Source organism: Peromyscus californicus, unplaced genomic scaffold (assembly GCF_007827085.1).
Source record: "Peromyscus californicus insignis strain IS unplaced genomic scaffold, ASM782708v3 Scaffold_2__1_contigs__length_46816999, whole genome shotgun sequence".
Lineage (NCBI taxonomy): Eukaryota > Metazoa > Chordata > Mammalia > Rodentia > Cricetidae > Peromyscus > Peromyscus californicus.
Window position 1 is genome coordinate 34,733,443 of NW_026294540.1, and position 18,643 is coordinate 34,752,085.

General features: G+C 52.9%; 1 protein-coding gene across 1 annotated transcript in view; it reads left to right on the forward strand.

Annotated features, from left to right (window-relative positions):
• Window positions 1-18,643, forward strand: part of Prkar1b (protein kinase cAMP-dependent type I regulatory subunit beta) — a 116,617-nt gene that overhangs the window by 73,035 nt on the left and 24,939 nt on the right. The window contains exons 7-8 of the mRNA XM_052754292.1: window positions 8,750-8,908; window positions 17,367-17,427. Of these exons, the coding sequence (XP_052610252.1) occupies window positions 8,750-8,908; window positions 17,367-17,427 (220 nt within the window). The remainder of the gene's footprint in view (window positions 1-8,749; window positions 8,909-17,366; window positions 17,428-18,643) is intronic.

The window sequence follows — 18,643 nt, forward strand, 5'->3', positions numbered from 1 at the left end:
GGTCCAAGCCCCTCCCCCTGCCTCAGGGCTGTGTGAGGTGTCCCACCACAGGCAGTGGGCTCCAAAAAGCCAGCTCCTGCACCAGGGATGGATCCTGATTTTACTGCCAGGGAGCTCCTTAAGCAGATTAAGCTACACAACAGTCTCACTGTGCAGAGGGCCTAGTCCAGTCCCGTGGAGGCTCCACAGCTATTGATCTAAATTTTATGAGTTCCCACTAGTTTGGTTTGGTTGTCTCTGTAAGTTTCCCCATGATGATCTTGATGCCCCTTGCTCATAGAATCCCTCTTCCCTCTCTTCCACTGGACCCCTGGAGCTGGGCCTGGTGTTTGGCTGTGGATCTCTGCATCTGCTTCCATCAGTTTCTGGAGAAAGGCTCTATGATGACGTGAACTCAGACTCTTTAGGTGTTGGAGAATGTCCTTGAATTTCTAATCCTCCTGCCTCTACCTCCTGAGTGCTGGGTTTACCGACCTGTGTGGCCACATCTGGTGTGTGTGGTGCCAGGGATAGAACCCAGGGCTTCAAACATGCTAAGCAAGTGCTCTGCCTACAACTGAGCCATATCCCCAGCCCAAACGTGCACGCCTTCATGTTCAACAAAGTCATCTAGAGTCTTTCAGGTCTATCTCACAGACAAGGCTGGGTGATCCCAGGGGATTCTGGATCATGCATTCTTTGGTTTTCCAAAATAAGTGAATGTAGGAAAAGTGCTAGCTGCCCTCAGGTTATTTCATGGTGTCCCAGGACCTCCCACCCACATGCATCTACAGGAAGGCTGTGGGTGGGTCAGAACCTTGTGTGGACTGTGCAAGGAGGCTCTGCTCTGGTCCTCTCCACCCTGGGCTACCTCAGCTGTGATTGGCTTCGTCCCAAAGAAGTGAACATGGAGGGTTACACAGGGATTGCCCCATGGAGCGGCCCTCCTGACCTCTTCCCATGAGCACATTCATTGTGTGCTCCGCAGGCCCCACCCCCAGCCTGTTCCTCTAGCGGCCCTTTCAACCCCAAGGAAGCCCCCCATACCCACTCTGTGCCCTGTGCAGCAGCCACCTCCCTCCCCAGTGTATCAGAGGGCGGGTGGCCATCTTGTGTCCTTGGCTCCCTGAGCCTACGGTTTTCCCTGGAGGCTCCTGAGCCATGCACTGTGGAAGACCCCCAGGTCTGGCTAAGGAACAGGGACTCACTGTCCTTGGGTGGCCGTAGCGTGCTCAGTATTTTAGTCTATGCCGTTCCATCTACTTTCAGAAGCCAGTCTCTATCCCAATGTCCTCAGAATCCTGCAAAATGGGAAAGTCACATTAACTGATGATGCTGACTCCCTTGAATGTGGAGTGTGAGGTGCATAGGACTGGCAAGATCCCATAATCCCCCACTCCACCCTTTTAAGGCAGAACTGAGGGTCCCTGAAGCCACAGCTTATCTGAAAAGACCCTTCCAGCCCTCTCTGAGGGTTAGCCACCTTCCAGGCAAAATGAGACAATAAGGGGCCAGGGAGGGAGCCTGACTTGAGGTTTCCTGGCCTCTGGTTGGCCCCACTGCCTTCTAATGATGGTCAGAGCTCTAGCTGGACTCCTGCCAGCCTGGGGACATGTGGAGGCAATTTTGTGAAGGAAAAAGTGAGCTCACCTTCACAAAACTGCAGTTCTTCAAATATATTGTCTCGGCAGATCTGCCCCACCTCCCTCCCCAGCCGGGAGGGTCAGGTTCAAAGGCGGCTTAGAGGTTCTTGCTGGACCCTGGCTGGCCAAATCAGGATGTCTGGGCATCGTGGGTGGATGGCGCTTCCTGGCTAAAGCCTTGAGTTTAGGATGTAGAGGCTTCGGGTGGTGCAAAGGCTGTCCCTATGAGTGGGTGCATCCGGCCTTGCCTCCCCACAGTGCTGTGCAAAAGTCCCCAACACCTCCATCAGTCTCTCAGACTTTCCAGTGGGAACAGGGGTAGGCGGCAGGGAGCGCCCACAGGGCTGGGCACGGAGGAAACTGGACTGTGATGTGGGAGATGCAGGGTAACCACACAGGGGCCATCAAGGAAGGCCATGTTTAAGGAATCAAAGGGTACCCAGTAAGGGATTGGGAGTGAGAAGCCGGCATGTCAGTCCCAGCTGAGTTATGGGGCATACGTTACTATAATCACAGCGATTACTCTCAATAAGCTTCTGTGGCCTCGGTGCTGTGTTCTGAAACCCCTCCCTCAGGCTGGGCAGGTCTGTGAGGATGCCACCAGGTCAGCAACTATTCAGCCTTTACCTGGGTGGGGACATGAGAGGGAAGTCACCAGCTCTACCCCTCCAGGCAGGATCCGCACCCCTCCCTCCAAACAGGCCAGGGTGCTAGGGTTCCTGGAGCACCCCTCTGGGATGGACACCGCCATCCCACTAGCAGTGCCCTAGAGGACTAGGGGACAAGAGGCCTAAAGTTCAGTCTTGGTCAAAACCATACCTTTCCACAGAGACTTGGTAAATGCCAGGCAGTGTGTGTACATTTGCCAAGAACTGTGATCCATTTTTCGAGTAGAAAATATTTTCCAATTTATTTTATTCATGGAACACAGCCTTTCTGCTGAAAAGGACACTCAACTGTAGGCATACAAGACTGGGAATGGGGCCCAGAGTCTTCCCTGCTTGTCTTTAGACTTCTCATTTTGGGGGTCCCCCCATCCTTTCTGAGGTTCATGCTGTCCCTGTGGCTTTTAGGTAGGTAAGATTCCTCCTGTTCCAGGAGAAGAAGTTCTTCTCACCTTGAAGCTATCTCCCTCCCTGGCAGCATGGTGTGCATTCAGGAGCCAAGCATCCCTGGGCATCACTGTCTGGTCCAGCAGTTGGGCTGAGGGCCATTCAGTTTGCCAGAGTTTCTGGGTGAGCACGTATGTTTAAACTGTTAGAGTGCTCGGAGCATGAGATTAACTATGGTATCATCAGCGCAGCTGTTACCATCATCCATCTGCACAACTCCTTCCTCTGTGAGTGTGGGGGAGGGGTGGAGGAGCACACATGCCTGTGGAGGTCAGTGCTTAACCTCAGGTGTCTTTATCAGTCACTGTCCACCTCGGTTTTTTTTTTTTTTTTTTTTTTTTTTGAGAGAGGGTCTCTCATTGGCCAGGGGCATGTAATTCGATCAGACTGGCTGGCCCACAAAACCTCAGGTATCCACCTGCCTCCACCTCCCCAGCGCTGGACTTACAGGCACACACCATCACACCTGACTTTTTGAAAACATGGCTTCTGGCAACTGAATTCAGGTCCTCACATCTCCACAGTTAGCTGTTACCCACCGACCTGTCTGAGGTGCCTCACTGATTCTCATCTGACCCCTTTAATCAGTCACTCCACAGCCCCACCCCAACCCCTGACTCTCCCTACTTCCTACCCCTGGAAATCTGACTCCTGGGGTTGGAGAGATGGCTCAGTGGTTAAAGAGCACTGAATAATCCCCCAGAGGACCTGGATTTGATTCCTAGCATGCACATGGCAGCTCACAACTGTCTGTAACTTCAGTTCTGGGGTATCACACCCCTTCTTCTGCCTGCACAGACTTACATGCAGGCCAAGCACCCATACACATAAAATAAAAAAACAAATCTAAAAATAACCTGACTCTTCTGGGCGCCTCATAGTGACTTCATACAGCATCTATCCTGTGGCTGCTTGTAGCCGAGCAAAACATTCTCAAGGTCTGCCATCCGTTCCCACTATGCCACGTGTCAGAGAATTCTGTTGAAGGTTGAATAGCATTCCACCGCGGGCATGTGCCACATTTTCTTCATGTGCATCCTCATGGGCTCTTGTAAGCTATGCTGCAGCGAACACGGATGTGTGAATGTCTCCCGGAGACCTGCTTTCCAACGCGCTGTTATGTTTCAGTTACTCATTTGTTGCCTGAAGAGCTGGCGGTACCATTTTCCTGAAGGTCTTGGCACCTCCCAAGCATGTTTTACCCCCACAGCACATCATCTCTGAGGTCCTCGGTGGCCCAGCTTCAGGTCACAGGGTGTTGAGTGTAGCCTGACGGTGAGTGTGCCAGGGGAGTTGAGCGTGTTAGATCCTGAGGCACCCAAATGCCGCTGCTGTTCTAGTGGGGGCGGGTGACAGAGGCTGGGTGCTGGCAAGTCCCCTGGACTGTTGGGCTCGTGCAGATCTCATGGGCTTCCACTTTGGGGCTCACACTGGGGTGGGGAAGTCATCGGCTAACTCCAGATTGGGGGGTCTTGACCTGACATGTCTTAGAGGGTCCAGGATCTGCATGTGGACATGAGGAGGAGCAAGAGAGGGCCACACCCAGGATGAATTGGCTACAAGGAGGAGAGGGACCCTCACTGGCCCAGTGACTACCCGGCAGTGGTCTGGGGGTATAGGCCGGGAATGACAACCCTGTGCCCCCCAGCTCTTGTGACCATACTCATCCTCACTTCACCACTGCTATCTTGCTCACTTTTTGAAGTGCTTGGGAATGGAGGCAGAGCTGATCCTGCCCCAATCTGGGCACCCCTGGGCTCCTGGCAACCTTGGTCTGTCTGTGCCAAGAGGGCAATGTTCACTGGTCCTGTGGTCCTGTTGCTCCAGAAATCCAGTGATCTTTGGGGTCTCTGCCAAGACTTTACTACACAGCCACCTCTGGGCACACTACAGTCTGAACAAACCTTGGCATGGAGTCCCCTAAAAGCATGCGGAGTCCAGGCCACCCCAGGGGTCTGAATTCAGTCTTTTATGGTTTCTCTTTTTCTTCTCTTTTCTTTTTTTCTAATGTGTATGTCCATGCACATGTGCTGTAGTGTATGTGTCCGTGTGTGTACACATGTGTGTGGGAGCGAGGGGTGAGCCTCCGGTGTCATTCCTCAAGTACCATCCACTTTGTTAGGTAAATTAAATTTAATTTATTATAGTGTGTGTGTGTGTGTGTGTGTGTGTGAGAGAGAGAGAGAGAGAGAGAGAGAGAGAGAGAGAGAGAGAGAGAGAGAGAGATGTGGAGGGTGGTGCTTTTGACACCACACATATCTGGAGGTCAAAGGACAACGTTGTGGAGTCAGTCCTCTCCTTTCCCCTTTACATGAGTTCCAGGGATTGAACTCGGGTCCTCAGGCTTGCGAGGCAAGTGCTTACCTGTTGAGCCGTCCTGTCAGTCCACCTTGCTTTGTTAAATAGAGTCTCTCACTAGCCTGGAACTCCCTGATTTATGTAGGCTGGCTGGCCAATGTGCCCCAGAGATTTGCCTGTCTCTACCCAACCCCTCTCCCTCCCCCCACTTCCTCCATCCCCCACCCCCAGTGCTGGGGTTACAGACCCAGGCCACTGTGCCCCGAGCACGGGCTCTGGGTCCTGATTTCACATATTCTTGCTTGCAAGGCAAACACTTCATCAGCGGAACCATCTCCGCGGCCTTGTCTTTTTCTTGTTTAGACAGAGAGAGGCTCTGTAGCCTGGGGCTAGCCTTATGTTCCCAATCCCCCAGACTCAGTTTCTCAAGGGCAAGATCACCACACATGGGCCACCACACGAGGCTTGTATCTCTGTGGCATTTGCCCGTGGCCTGTGTCTCCGCTGATTGGAAGATCCACTGCGGATGGGAATCTGTTATCTATTGCAGAGTCCCTAGAGGTGAGAAGGCGCCTGGGTCAGAGGGCCACTCACTGAGCAGAGGTTCAACAGGGACAGGCAGGAAGGAGGAAGGCAAGCAGGGCAGAATGGCCGGCCCCGGCCGAGGCTGAGCTCAGCTGGAGGACCCTTGGCTCCCAGGGTGGCATAATGTAGCCCAGTGGGGCCTCCCACCATTTTTCTCTTAAAGGAAGAAAAAACAAAAAATGGAACCAAACAAGAGTAGCCCCTTTGCGTACCAGCTGGGTGGAGGAGCTGTGACAGAGACCAGTGTGCACAGAAGGATGGCCCTTTGTCCTCCGGGTGGCCCTGGAGGACACAATGGTTTCCTCTGACACTGTGGGGGGATCCCCTGGGCTTGAGGCTCTGGGGTGAGGGAGGGTAGTCCCTGCAGAGGGTCCCTGCTCCCTTGGTCATGTCCAGGGGCAGCCACACGCACTCTTCCTTAGGGGAGTGATGTGAGGGAATTGCTCAGCTGGGATGCTGTGTTCCCAGAGGCTCTGGGGGAAGGTAGCTTTATGTCCTTTCTTCCACTTGGGGTAGTCGGTGGGGGCTTCCTCGATCCCCATGCTGTAAGGAGAGAGACTAGCCCACTGGCAACTCAGCAGCAGGGACTCGAGTGTCCCACACACCTCTCCCAACCCCAAGAGCATTTGTACTTATGACACATGGGGACATAGGGTGGCGGGGTCAGAGCAGCCTCTAGGGGTATGCTTTCAGTAACAGATGCTTCTGCTGAGCCAACAGGTGAGCCTGGGACACAGCAGATGCAACCTCAGATCTTTGTCAGAACAAGTCGTCACATTCAACTGAAGAATGTCTCTGATGCCTGGGTGGTAGTGCTTGTCTGTAATCCCAGGTCTCTGGAGGCTGCAACCGGCGCTTAACTAGCCCCCTAGTTAGGGGACAGCATGGACTACAGAGGGAAAGTCTATCTCACAAAGGGGAGGGGTTGAGAATATGGCTCAGTAGTAGGTCTTTGTCTAGAATACTTCATAGAGAAGTTGGGGACATGGCTCAGTGGTAGAGCACCTGCCTAGAATCCCCCAGTGAGGGGCTGGGGTGTGGCTCAGTGGTAGAACACCTGCTTAGAGTTCCCCAATAAGGAGCTGGGGTGTGACTCAGTGGTAGAACACCTGCCTAGAATCCCCCAGTGAGGGGCTGGGAGTGTGGCTCAGTGGTAGAGCACCTGCCAAGAATCTCCCAATGAGGGGCTGGTGGTATAGCTCAGTGGTAGAGCATTTGCCTAGAATCTCCTAGTGAGGGACTGGTGGTGTGGCTCAGTGGTAGAGCACCTGCCTAGAATCTCCCAGTGAGGAGCTGGGGGTGTGGTTCAGTGGTAGAGCATTTTCCTAGAACCCCCCAGTGAGGGGCTGGGGTGCAAGGGTTCAACCCCTAGTACCACAAAAAGCAACGAAAACAATGATCCTGGCAGCATCCTGTGGTTATGCCAGCCCAAGCCCATCTAGGCTGGATGAGCACTCTGAGGCTAAAGGAACTAAGTGACAGATTGAGGGTGACACTGAGGAGGTCCTGGGAGGGATGTGCATCCTCACTGAGCTACATGTTCGGATTCCTGGGGTTTCTCACCTGCAGGTTTACTCTCCATGCATAGGTTCCTGCAGAAGCATAGACAGGGTGGCAGTGCCAACTCTGAGGCCGGAGGGGAGGCTGTGCCCTACCCTTCCTGGCCTGTGAAGTGAAGTAAGGTCCTGGGGGTATGCTCTGATGTATGTAAACTCAAGTCTGAAGTACCAGATCGCTACCCTCCCCCTCTTACCCCTCTATACTCCCTACAGCATTGGGTGGCATTGTTTCCAGATTCTTTGTGGATCTTTTTGGCTTTAGTTTTTTGTTTTGTTTTGTTTTGTTTTTGTTTTTTGAGATAGGACCTTACTCTATCTACCGAGACTGGTCTGGAGCCTGTCATCCTCCTGCCTCAGCCTGTGGTGATAGGTGTATGACACCCTCTGAGGGTTTTTAAGGGTATGCTGTACTCACCTCTTCCTCTCCTAGAACCCCAGCTCTCTTTGGGGTTGAGGGAACCCACCAGGCCAGGTGGGAGGAGCAGCACACCCCATCTGGTAGAGTGCTGTCTTTGGGAGTCACTGTCCTCCCCACCCCCCATCTTTGTGGCTAGCCAGCCCCTCTCCATGCCTTGCTCACTTCATCGTGGAGTTACAACCATCACCTGCGAGGCGTTTTCTTTCAGACTGAAATCTCTGTGCCTCAGTTATTACCGCATAATGAGACATTGATTTCAATAAGAATCGCTTCCATGATTCATCACAATCCATTCTTCGGGTACACACCCGTTTTAGCAGTGGGAACGGTTCTGTACGCTCATTGAGACGCTGAGGGATAAAGCGTGCATTGTGTCAATTTATAGTAACCGAGCTGCATAATCGCCCTGGGAATGAACAATCTGCCCATTCTGTGTCCTGGGTGGGTGTGGGCCGCGCAAGGTCCGGGCATAGTGCGCACAGTGTACAGGGTGCGTCGCCCACGCGGCCTGAAAGGGAATCTTGTCCTGGCTTCTTCTCGGTGCAGCTTGGTAGTGGTGCCTGGCCAGGGGGCTCAGCTAGGCCACTGGCCAAAAGACTTGGGTGCTTGCCTTGGTGGCAAAGGTCCAGAGGAGAAGGGGACAGTCAGTGTGTGCCCACAGGGGTGGGACAAGGGGGTTAGAGGGATACTCAGGTAGAGGGATCACTGAGTTGCCAGGACAGGCAGTTTGTAAATGGGAAAGGCAAGAGGCAGGACGTTCATCTAGATCTATCTATGTGTAATGGTAGAACAACTCATTGGGGTGCAGTCGGGAAAACTGGGGCTCAGAAAGGCTGAGAGGTGATCCCTGGATGGGCAAGCCACCCAGGAGGAAGCTGGGACACACTGTGTTATGCCTTCTGGTCCTGACCTGTTCTTTGGTGCTGCATGCTGCCCAGTTGTGGCTTTGAGTAGGATAGGGTGAGGTGGGATGAGAGCCCCTTGGAACATGGTTAGTCCATGGTTACCTCCAGAGCAGGAGTGTGTAAGAAGTGGTCCAAGAAGCCTTGCAAGGCAGCTGTCTTTCCCACTGGGGTGGGCTGTGGATTCTTCATAGAGGAAGCAGCCTTTGTGACCCACATGTCTCACGAACCTTTCTCTTCTTTTTTTCTGAAGGTATATGTCAACGGGGAATGGGTTACCAACATCAGTGAAGGGGGAAGCTTTGGAGAGCTGGCCCTCATCTATGGCACCCCTAGAGCAGCCACCGTGAAGGCCAAAACGGACCTCAAGCTCTGGGGCATTGACCGTGACAGCTACAGGCGCATCCTCATGGTGAGTGGAACCCTGGCCAGGAGGCATTGTCGGGGAAGAGGCATATCAGTAGAGTCTACACCACTAGAAACCCAGGCCCCGGGTCAAGACGAGTCTCCCTGGTAGACACAGCCCTTGACATGTGTGGAAAGAATCAGCGAGGGTTTTGAAAGCTCTTTAAAACAGGAAGATCGTTGGGAATGTCTCTATTACGTTCCCCTTTCTTTCCAGATACTCTAGAATGTGGTTGTAGTGGCTGGATCTCCAGCACTACCATAGGACCATGAGGTCATTTGGAGAATAAAACCCAGGGTCCCTCAAAGGGCAAAGGCTAAAAGGCGTCACAGGGACAGAGAGTGCAAAGGCCTTGGGGTGGCTGCTGCTTGTATGGGGAGCACCATGAGAAGAGAATAAGGATTCCATCCTAAGGAGTCAGGAGTGCTCCATCCTGAGGCACCACAGCTTCCTCTGGAGCCTACCCTCCTGACCTCTGACAGAGCTCCTGGAGTCACAGAGGGACCTGGGACCGAGTGGGAATCAAGATTGGGCATCCCAGTGAGAACTGGGAGTGGCCATGGGGTGAGACGTTCCGGAATGTGCCCCAGAATAGCTCAGGATGGAGCCCAGGTGCTCAGTCACTGAGGTACAGAGGCCACATCCTGCTGTGGTCATGATGTGATGTCAGCTCTTCTGTAGGACCCGCTCGTGGATCAGCACCGTCTTGGAAGGCAGCTGTCCCCAAGGCCCAGCATGCTCAGCATGGCACGTCGGGGCTCCCGTACTGCTGTGGGCACCAAGACAGAACAGACGGTGTAGCGCCGTAGTCCTTTGTCTCCAACATGTTCTCCATCTGCAGGGACCTGCCTGTCCCCGTGGGAGGGTGCCATGGGAACTCCTCTCTCCCTGCGAGAGGACACAGTCCCCCTCCCCTCCGAGCACACCTGGCTTGGAGTCGCACAAGCAGCTGCTTCTCTTCCGTCTCTGCTGTGTCATTGCTGGCTGTGGGACTCTTGTGGTCGGGACTTGATATTCAGGAATGCTCTCAAATCGCAGAGGGAACTGGCACTTTCTTTTGGGTTAATTTCGGATCCCCAGACGCTAAGAATAGCCATTTGGGCTCCGGAATCGGCAGCGCTCTTGTGGAGAATTTGGATCCTGTCCGCACCCATCCCCCATCTGGGCAGATTTGGATGCGTCTAAATCACACCACTGAGGGCCCCTTCCTTAGCTGCGACTCACAGTGGGAGACGCAGAATAGAAGAATCCCCAGTGTCCCCGGGGGAGTTGGCTGCATCCCACAAGGTCAGCTCAGCCTCGACATTCAAGTTGACTTCTAATTTGGAAGTTTCCTAAGTGTCTTTCCTTGCTGCTCTGTTTGTCTAAGGGACACACAGTGCCCAGCGCTGGGCAGAGTTGGGGGTGCATTGTCATCTGTAGGCACTCTGGCGAGGGATCAACAGACACCGGCAGTCTGTGGGTTTCATTCCTTTTATTTAAGCCTTGGGCCCTCTGTTCATCTGCCCCTTTTGGGGGACCTTGTGTCTGCAGCTTGTGAGTTTGGAATTCCCTGTAGAGGGACTGGATGTGACTTAATTAGTAGAAGACCCGCCTAACATGCACAAAGCCCTGAGGTCCATACCCAGCACTGCCGAAACCTGGCACAGTGGCGCATACCTGTAATTCCAGCACTCAGGAGGTGAACGCATAAGCCCGTGTCATCCTCAGTTACGTAGCAACTTTGAGGCCAGCCTGGATTACGTGAAGCCCCATGTTCAAAGTGGGGGGGCGCGAGGAGTCGCATAGACAAAATCAAATTGTGCACAAGAGGTCACACTGGGTCTTCCGAGGCCTCCGCATGAAGTATTCTGAGTCTCTGGAAACTTGTGTCCTAAGCAGATACGGGTCCTCATTCCTAATGCCACTGACTCCGAAGGATCCACATCCTTACTGACCCTCACAAGAACCAGGCACCTTCTACTTCATAGCACCTCCATTTTCTGTAGAGTTTCTGAGAGTCCCCCAGTGACTCCCAGGGGTTCACACAGCCTGGGAGTAGATGACCCCTCCATCCTTGCCCAGAGTGAGAACCCCAAAGCAGTGAGAAATCACAGATACAAAAGTGGCTGAGAAACGTCTTCTGAGCGGTTGCTCATGGTGCAGGTGCAGGGGTGGGGGTAGGGTGGGATATATGCTTGGAGGCTTCAGGTGGTAGAGAAGCCTCAGTCAGGGCCAGCTCCTTGTCCTGGCTGGCATAGGTGGCCTAGCTAGGACAGAATGTGCTGGGTGCTAGAGGAACATCCCTGGTTCCAGTTCTTCTGAACCATGGGGTAGGCAGTGTTCGCCATGGATAGGGTGTGGTTCTCAGCACTGTGTGTGTGTGTGTGTGTGTGTGTGTGTGTGTGTGTGTGAGAGAGAGAGAGAGAGAGAGAGAGAGAGAGAGAGAGAGAGAAGGGGAGGGAGGGGAGAGGAGAGGGAGGGGAGGGGAGGGGAGGGGGGAGAGGAGAGGAGAGGAGAGGGGAGGGGGGAGAGGGGCAGGATCTTTGGTCCCTGGTCTCATTGTCCTACCTGGAACACCCTGAGCAAGGCGGGCCCTCTTCATGTTCAGCAACCACCATCTTCCACACAGCGATCCTCCAACCCAGTCTCATGCCAGTTCATTTGAGAGTCAGGCACTCTCTGCAGGTGGGGGAGCAAGGAAAGACCCTGGGGACCGTGGGAAGTGAGTGCATGCTCCGCCCTTCTGTGTCTTCAGGTCCCTGCTGTTGAAATCTGATTGGGGTCTTGGCTGAGGTCTGCTCTGGTTTCCTTTCCTAGTGATGTGACAAAATACTCTGACAAAAGCCACTTAGGGAAGGAAGGGTTTATTTTGGCTCGTAGTTCCAAGGTCCCATCCATCATGGTAGGGAGGTCACAGCAACAGGAGTCAGAGGCAACTGGTCACATCCCAGCCACAGCCAAGGAGTGGAGAGCACTGGAATCTGGTACTGTTCACTCTCCTTTGTCTTCAGTTCAGGATGAATAAATGGTGCTGCCCACATTCCTGGTGGGCATTCCCACCTCCATTAACACAATCAAGACAATCCCCATAGACGTGCCCACAGATTAACCTACACCAAAGTCATCCTTCACTGAGACTCCCTTCCTGGTGATTCTAGATTCTGTCAAGTTGACGATCAGTACTAACCATTCCAAGGCATGCTGCAGGTGCCAGGGTGACAGGCAGATCGAGGCCCTGGCCCAAGCAGGCTACTTGGGGAGAAGGATGAGCTAGCATCTGCAGGCAGATCCCTAGGCTGGGCCCCATTGGAGCCATCTTGGGTTTGCTGTCTTGCATGCTGTAAAGCTTGCCTAAGCTGGGGATCCCCCATGTCCCCAAGAGGCTTAGCAGATGACTGCTCAGTGTAGGAACAAAGGAGGCTGGCTTCACCTGCCTCCTGACCACGTCCCTGGGCCCCACAACGTTTTCGGTATTACCCTGCCCACTGTATCAACGTTAGCATTTGAGGTCCCGGGTCACAACCTGCCTACATTCCACTTGGAGAGCTTAATTGCTAGGTGGTCAGTGGGGACTACACATTTTCAAAAGAGATGCCCTTTTTTTATTTTTTTAGGACTGGATGGGATTAAAATGGCTTGGGCCAGGTCATTGAGCAGGCCGCTGCCACCGCAGCCACCCTGACCTGCACCCATCAGCAGACACAACAGTTCTGCGTCACAAGAGCCCGGACACTGGCTTTCCAAATTGTTCCATCTTGTTGTCATGGAAACAGACTTGTTCCAGCTTCTGCGGGCAGAACCACTGTCTAATCTTCAAGGTTCGCAGAGCTGAGAACAATTTAATGAGGTTCTCCCGGCACTGCTGGGCATTGAGTCCCTAGCTCTGTTGGGAATTGAATTGGTTATTTTTCTCTTTGCTCTGATCAAAACACCTTAAGGGAGGGGAAGTTGACTGTGGCTCGTAGCTTTAAGTACAGTCCTTCATGGTGGCAGGAGCATAAGGCAGCTGGTCACATGGCATCCACAGTCAGGAAGCAGAGAGAGAGAGAGAGAGAGGGAGAGAGAGAGCTCTCAGCTTGCTTTCTCCTTTATACTCAGTCCAGGACCCCAGCCCATGGAATAGTGGTGGGTTCTCCCATGTTTAGGATGGGTCCTCCCTCTAATAACCCAACCTGGAAGTTCCCTCACAGATGTGCCCAGAGGTTTGTCTACCAGGTGATTCTAGGTCTTGTCAAATTGAGCATCAGGATTAGCCATCACAGGGCTTTCCCTAGGAAGTAGAGAGCTTGGGGACGTGTGATTCTGGGTTTCTAGGATTGGGACTTTGCAGGCTTGTCAGGGCTGGTCTGACCCAGATTTGATGGGGGAGTTGAGGCCCAAGGTTAGGGGTAGAGCTAGGGCCTGTCACTGTGCCAATCTCCATGGAGACCCTTTGGGGCAGTTTTTAATATTCCCTTGAACAGATGAGGAAGCAGAGCTCAGGAGGTCAGTGAGAATGGAAATCTGAGCCCAGGCTTTCTGACAGCTCAAGCTCAAAGCCATCCTCCGACCTCCCCCAAGCTCACCACTGGTTAAGGGACACTGGATATGCTGGTGGACTGCCTCTCCAAGCTCTGTGGATATCCATGCACTAACTTATAATCACCCACGGCTCCTGGAAGTCTTTAAATCTTGGAAATGACACCCACCACCTCAGTGTGTCCCTCAGAGTCCCATGGCACTGTTCTTGCTTGACTTTGTGCCTTGCCCAGCCCCTTCTCTCTGTCCGCCCCCCATGTTCCTGTCCTCCATCACCCACAACTGTTACACAAGGCTGGTTTCTTCTTTGACACCTAACTATTTGGTCTTCAAGTGGGAACTTTCTGGACTGTCCACCCTACCTTCTAGGGTCCTCAAGTCAGAGTGGTCGGGTCTGGCTGGTAAGAGTCCTGGTGGCTGCCAATGCCTCTGCATTTCAGTCATGGGCATCACCCTTCCACTGTTGGTACATGACTATTCAGGGATAGATTTCTCTCTTGACTCCTCAGGCTTTAACATGACTGTGGGTACCAGTGTCTCTAAGAGGTGCCCAGCCGTGGAAATCACACTGTGAGTGTCCTAAAGGGCACTGAGAGAGCACTGGACTGTCTCTGCTATTGACTGACAGGCATGCAAGGAGGAGATATCTATGGCAGCTAGGCCCCCTGTGCATGTCTGTCCACACAGCATTGAGTTCTCTCCACCTGCACGGAAGCCTGTCTGAAAGCTACCTGTGTGGTTGGACACAGTTGCTGCTGGCTGCTCAGCCTGCACCGGAGCGTGGGAGGGTGTTGATGCCATGGCTGTGACATCAAACAGACTGGACCACCTTAACTCTGCGTTGTGCCAACCCCAAGCCTGGGCACAGGGTGTGTCATTCCCCCAATCCAGGGTGAAGATGGGAGGTTGACCACACAGTACGGGACATAGCAGTGACTCTGTGGACACAGCTTCTGTCCCCACAGAGTAAGGAGAGTGCAGTATGGTATGCTGGGCGAGCTCATGCTTGTAATCCTGGCACTTGGGGGGCTGAGATAGAATCACAGGTTCTAGCTCAGCCTGGACTTCAGAGTGAGTTCCAGACTAGTATGGGCTACAGAATGAAACTATACTTCAACAAAGGAAAGAACAGAAGCTGGGTGTGATGTTGCACACCTTCCATCCCAGCATCCAGGAAGCAGAGGCAGGCAGGTCTCTGTTAGCAGCCAGCATGGTCTACATAGAGAGCTCGAGGACAGCTGTTTCAGCCCCCAACTTATTGGACAGGAACCAAGCCATTACCTTCTTTGGGCCTCTGTTTCCAATCCAGTAGCTATAACAATAGTCTCTCAGAACTGCAGGGCACGTTAACAGCTATGCCAGGGGCAATGTCTTGATGATGCCTCATGCCACCTTCTGGGAAGAGAGTGCTCCTGGAGTGGCTGGGGTGCAGGGAGCTGATGCCTGTCAGTACCTAGCTGCAGAGTGACTCATTCCATTTCTGATGATTAAGGTCTTGTCTCAGGTTGATGGCCCCCTGTGTCAGGAAATAAAGACCCTTCTGAGCTGAGGTGTTGACAGCTTTGTCTGAGCAGTGGTTTGATGTCACAGAGGGAAAAGGAGGGCCCGGGTTAGAGACAGCAGCCAGATCATGGATCCGGAGATCTGATGGAGAATCTGAGACCTTGTAGAAGATATGATTGTTCCAAGAGCATGTACAGTGATAGGCTGCCTCTGCCTGGAAAAACAATCTGCTGACCCTTCTCCAAGAGCTCTTCTCCAGGTTACTCAGTAAGATTCACACCATCATCTTCACGGTCACAGTCACTAACACCACCATCAGCATCATTATCACCATCCTGATTACCACTACCACTACCACCACCACCACCACCACCACCACCACCACCACCACCACCAATGCCATCATTATCATCACCACCATCACCACCACCACCACCATCATCATCATCATCATCATCATCACCACCACCATCATCACCATCATCATCATCATCAATGCCATCATCATCACCATCATCACTAATGCCATCAATATCATCACCACCATCACTACCACCATTGTGACTATCAATAGCATCATTACCACCACCACCACCAACATCATCACCACTATTGTCAAAACCATCCTCATCACCACCATCATCATTGTTATCAATACTATCATCATCATCATCACCATCATCATCACTGTCAACAACACTATCACCACCATCACATCATAAGGAGCAACGACAACTTAAGAAATACTGAATCTCCATCCTTATAACAAAGGATTCAAAAATCTGATTTCCCCAGGACTAGTGACATGAAAAGTACACCCAGATTTACCCTTCTTCCCTTGCATTGAAGTATCCGTCCCCTCAGAAACATAGCCTGGCCGAGCGAGGCCCTAGGAGGGGATGGGGTGTGGGGAGACATAGCCCTACACCTTCAACCCCATTGTTAATGTGAGGCTCAAGTGTTCCCACAGTAGGCCTCCTAGTCTTTCTGAAAGTGGGAAGCTCCCATCGGCCCCCCAGTCTCTGTTCTGAGTGCTGAGAGCTCATGAGGTGAGCCAGGAGTGTGAGCGTCTTGAGGCAAGCTAGGGAGACCCACGGTCTGACTGTGGAAACTGTGGTGTGCCCTGGAGCCTCAAGGGCCCTTCCTCCTCAATTCACTGCTGCTCACATTTTTGTCATAGCTTTCTAGGGACTAGCATTGACTGCCACGTGCCTTCAGTCCAGTCCTCCTGAGAGTTCTCTTTTCCCTCAGCAGGACTACACTGTCTGACTTGGGCTCATGACTCTGAGTTCCGATCCATGGGCTGCCCCCACACCCCATGTGGAAGGGGCTTCTGCTGCAACCCTTGCTTCCTGTGTGATGGAACCACCCGCAGTGAGCCAAGTTGATGGGGACATGAACATCCTTTACACCCGACTAAACCCGCTGCCACAGAGCAGAGCCACAGAGCAGAGCCACAGAGCAGTGCTTGTCCCTGTTCATGGGTGGCGTCAAGAGAGGAGCAGGATGTGTGGCTCTGCCTTGCTCTTAACACCTGAAGCTTCCACTCTGAGCGTGCAATACAATGGTCTCCCCATTTCTGCTCCCTACCCCCCTCTTAGGACTGCTGCCGATTGTGCTGATGTGCTCAGAGCTTAGTGTCAGGTCCCATGAGGAACATCTGGATTATAAATGCCACCCCGTGAAAGGTCTGAGAGTGCCAGTCTCTTTGGCGAGGCTGAGCCCTGGCCCTCTAAAGACATCCTTTAGGGAGAGCCTCAGGCATTTGCAAGCCTCTGTGTGTCAGTCCTGTCTCTCGTGTCTGATCCATCTCTCCTTCCCGGACATCTTCCCGATCTACATCTTAGCGAGCAGACAGTGGGAGGGCTGCAGTACCAGAGATTGGTAATGACCTCAGGAATAAGAGAGTCCCAGCTGCTGCGACGGGAGGCAGGGCAAGCTGCTCTAGGACATCCGTGTCATCCCATCAACGGCCAGGCAGGGGGCATGAGTCCCTCACCATTGCTCTCGACATCTGAGGTAGCTGGGAGGCCCACTCAGTGGCTGGACATCCTGACAACCTGTCCAGAAACCTCAAGGCTTTATAACGGTGCATCTCAGTGGGGGCATACTTGTAATCCAAGTCAGGGTGCCGAGGCAGGAGGATTACAGGTTAGAATCTTGCCTGGGAAGAGCAGGGCAGGCATAGCTGTGTTTGCCTTTGGAAACTTTAAGCCTCATGGTCTCATTCACTGGGGTGGCTTGCAAGGTAGTTGGAGCCACTGGAGTTCCTGCTGATGGTGCTGGAAGCTGTTTCAGAAGACACAGGAGGTGAAGAGCAGGAAATAGGAGACACAGGCTCGCATAGACGTGCTTAACGGGTTTCCTCTGAAGAGATGAGTCGCTGAGAGAAATCTGCAAGTGTTGCAAGACCAACTGAGACTGGAGACCCCACCTTCTCTTTCTGCTTTTTCTTTCACAGGGCAGCACACTGAGGAAACGCAAGATGTATGAGGAATTCCTCAGCAAAGTCTCCATCCTAGGTCAGTGGTTCTGCTGCCCATAGCCTCTCTGCAGCCTCCTGTGAGCGCCTGCAACCAGCCCACATCTGCCTCTCCCCGTGCGGCTGACAGGTCATCTCTGATTAGCATTATGCAGGTTTGGGACATGCATGCTCACATGCACACACGGACACGTGTGCGTGGCTCCCACAGGAGTGGCAGTACATGCTCATATACACACATACCACACACCTACACTCATACACTTGCACACATGCACACGTACACACAGATACATAGGCGCAAATATGGCATGCCTTCATATGTGTGCACCTTCATGTGTATACACACATTTGTGGCACACATTCATAGTACACACCTTCATGCATGTGCACACATACATTGCATGTTCCTATATGCACACATTCACGGTGCACTTTTATACAGGTGCATATACATAACCAGCTACCTGTGAACACAAATGTCATCCTCTCAGTGATCCTATCCTTCCCAAACCATGTCTGCTTATCTCTCTTGCTGCCTTTGGTGCCACCATCCCAGGTCCGAGATTCTGAGCTGAAAGCTGGCTCTTTGTTCTCGGGGCTGGAGTCTTGCACTAAGTGTCTCTCCCCTCCCTTTTGGCTTACCTTGAGCATGGCTCCTATGGGACATCAGTGCCCTTCCAAGGCCACCTTTATGTTCCATCCCCGTGGCCTGTGGAGACTTGTGGGTTGTACGCGCATCCTGGGCTCATGTGCACAGTTGAGTAGCTCAGAGATCTTAGGAGAAGATGGGGGTAATCTGGTTCTGACTACGAGGGAGGGCTCTGCTTGGCACCTGTCCCTCTCAGTGCGTCTTAGACACAGAGACTCTTCATACCCTTTGTCCTACGGCTGTGTGAAGGGGCCTCCCCTTTCTGCCCTTGAAGAACCGCTGTAGTCCTCATTTATTCATTGTGGTGGGACACGCGTAATACAGAAAAGGCCATTTCCAGTATTGTAAGGACTTGGCTCAGAGAAACAAGCCCAGCTGCAGGGTGTGCAGGCCATCACCATCTACCCAGAACCCACTCTTTGCCCCAACAGAAATTTACCCACACAGCAGTCACTCGCCCCTCCCCCCACCCCCTCAGGTAGGCCACTGCACAGGGCCTCCCTGCCCCTGCCTCTGCCTGTTATGTGCATGGTTTAAATATTCGGAAATGTGTTGTGTTTCATTTAAAACTCTGCGGCCAAATACTGGCTGTCTCCCTTACAGT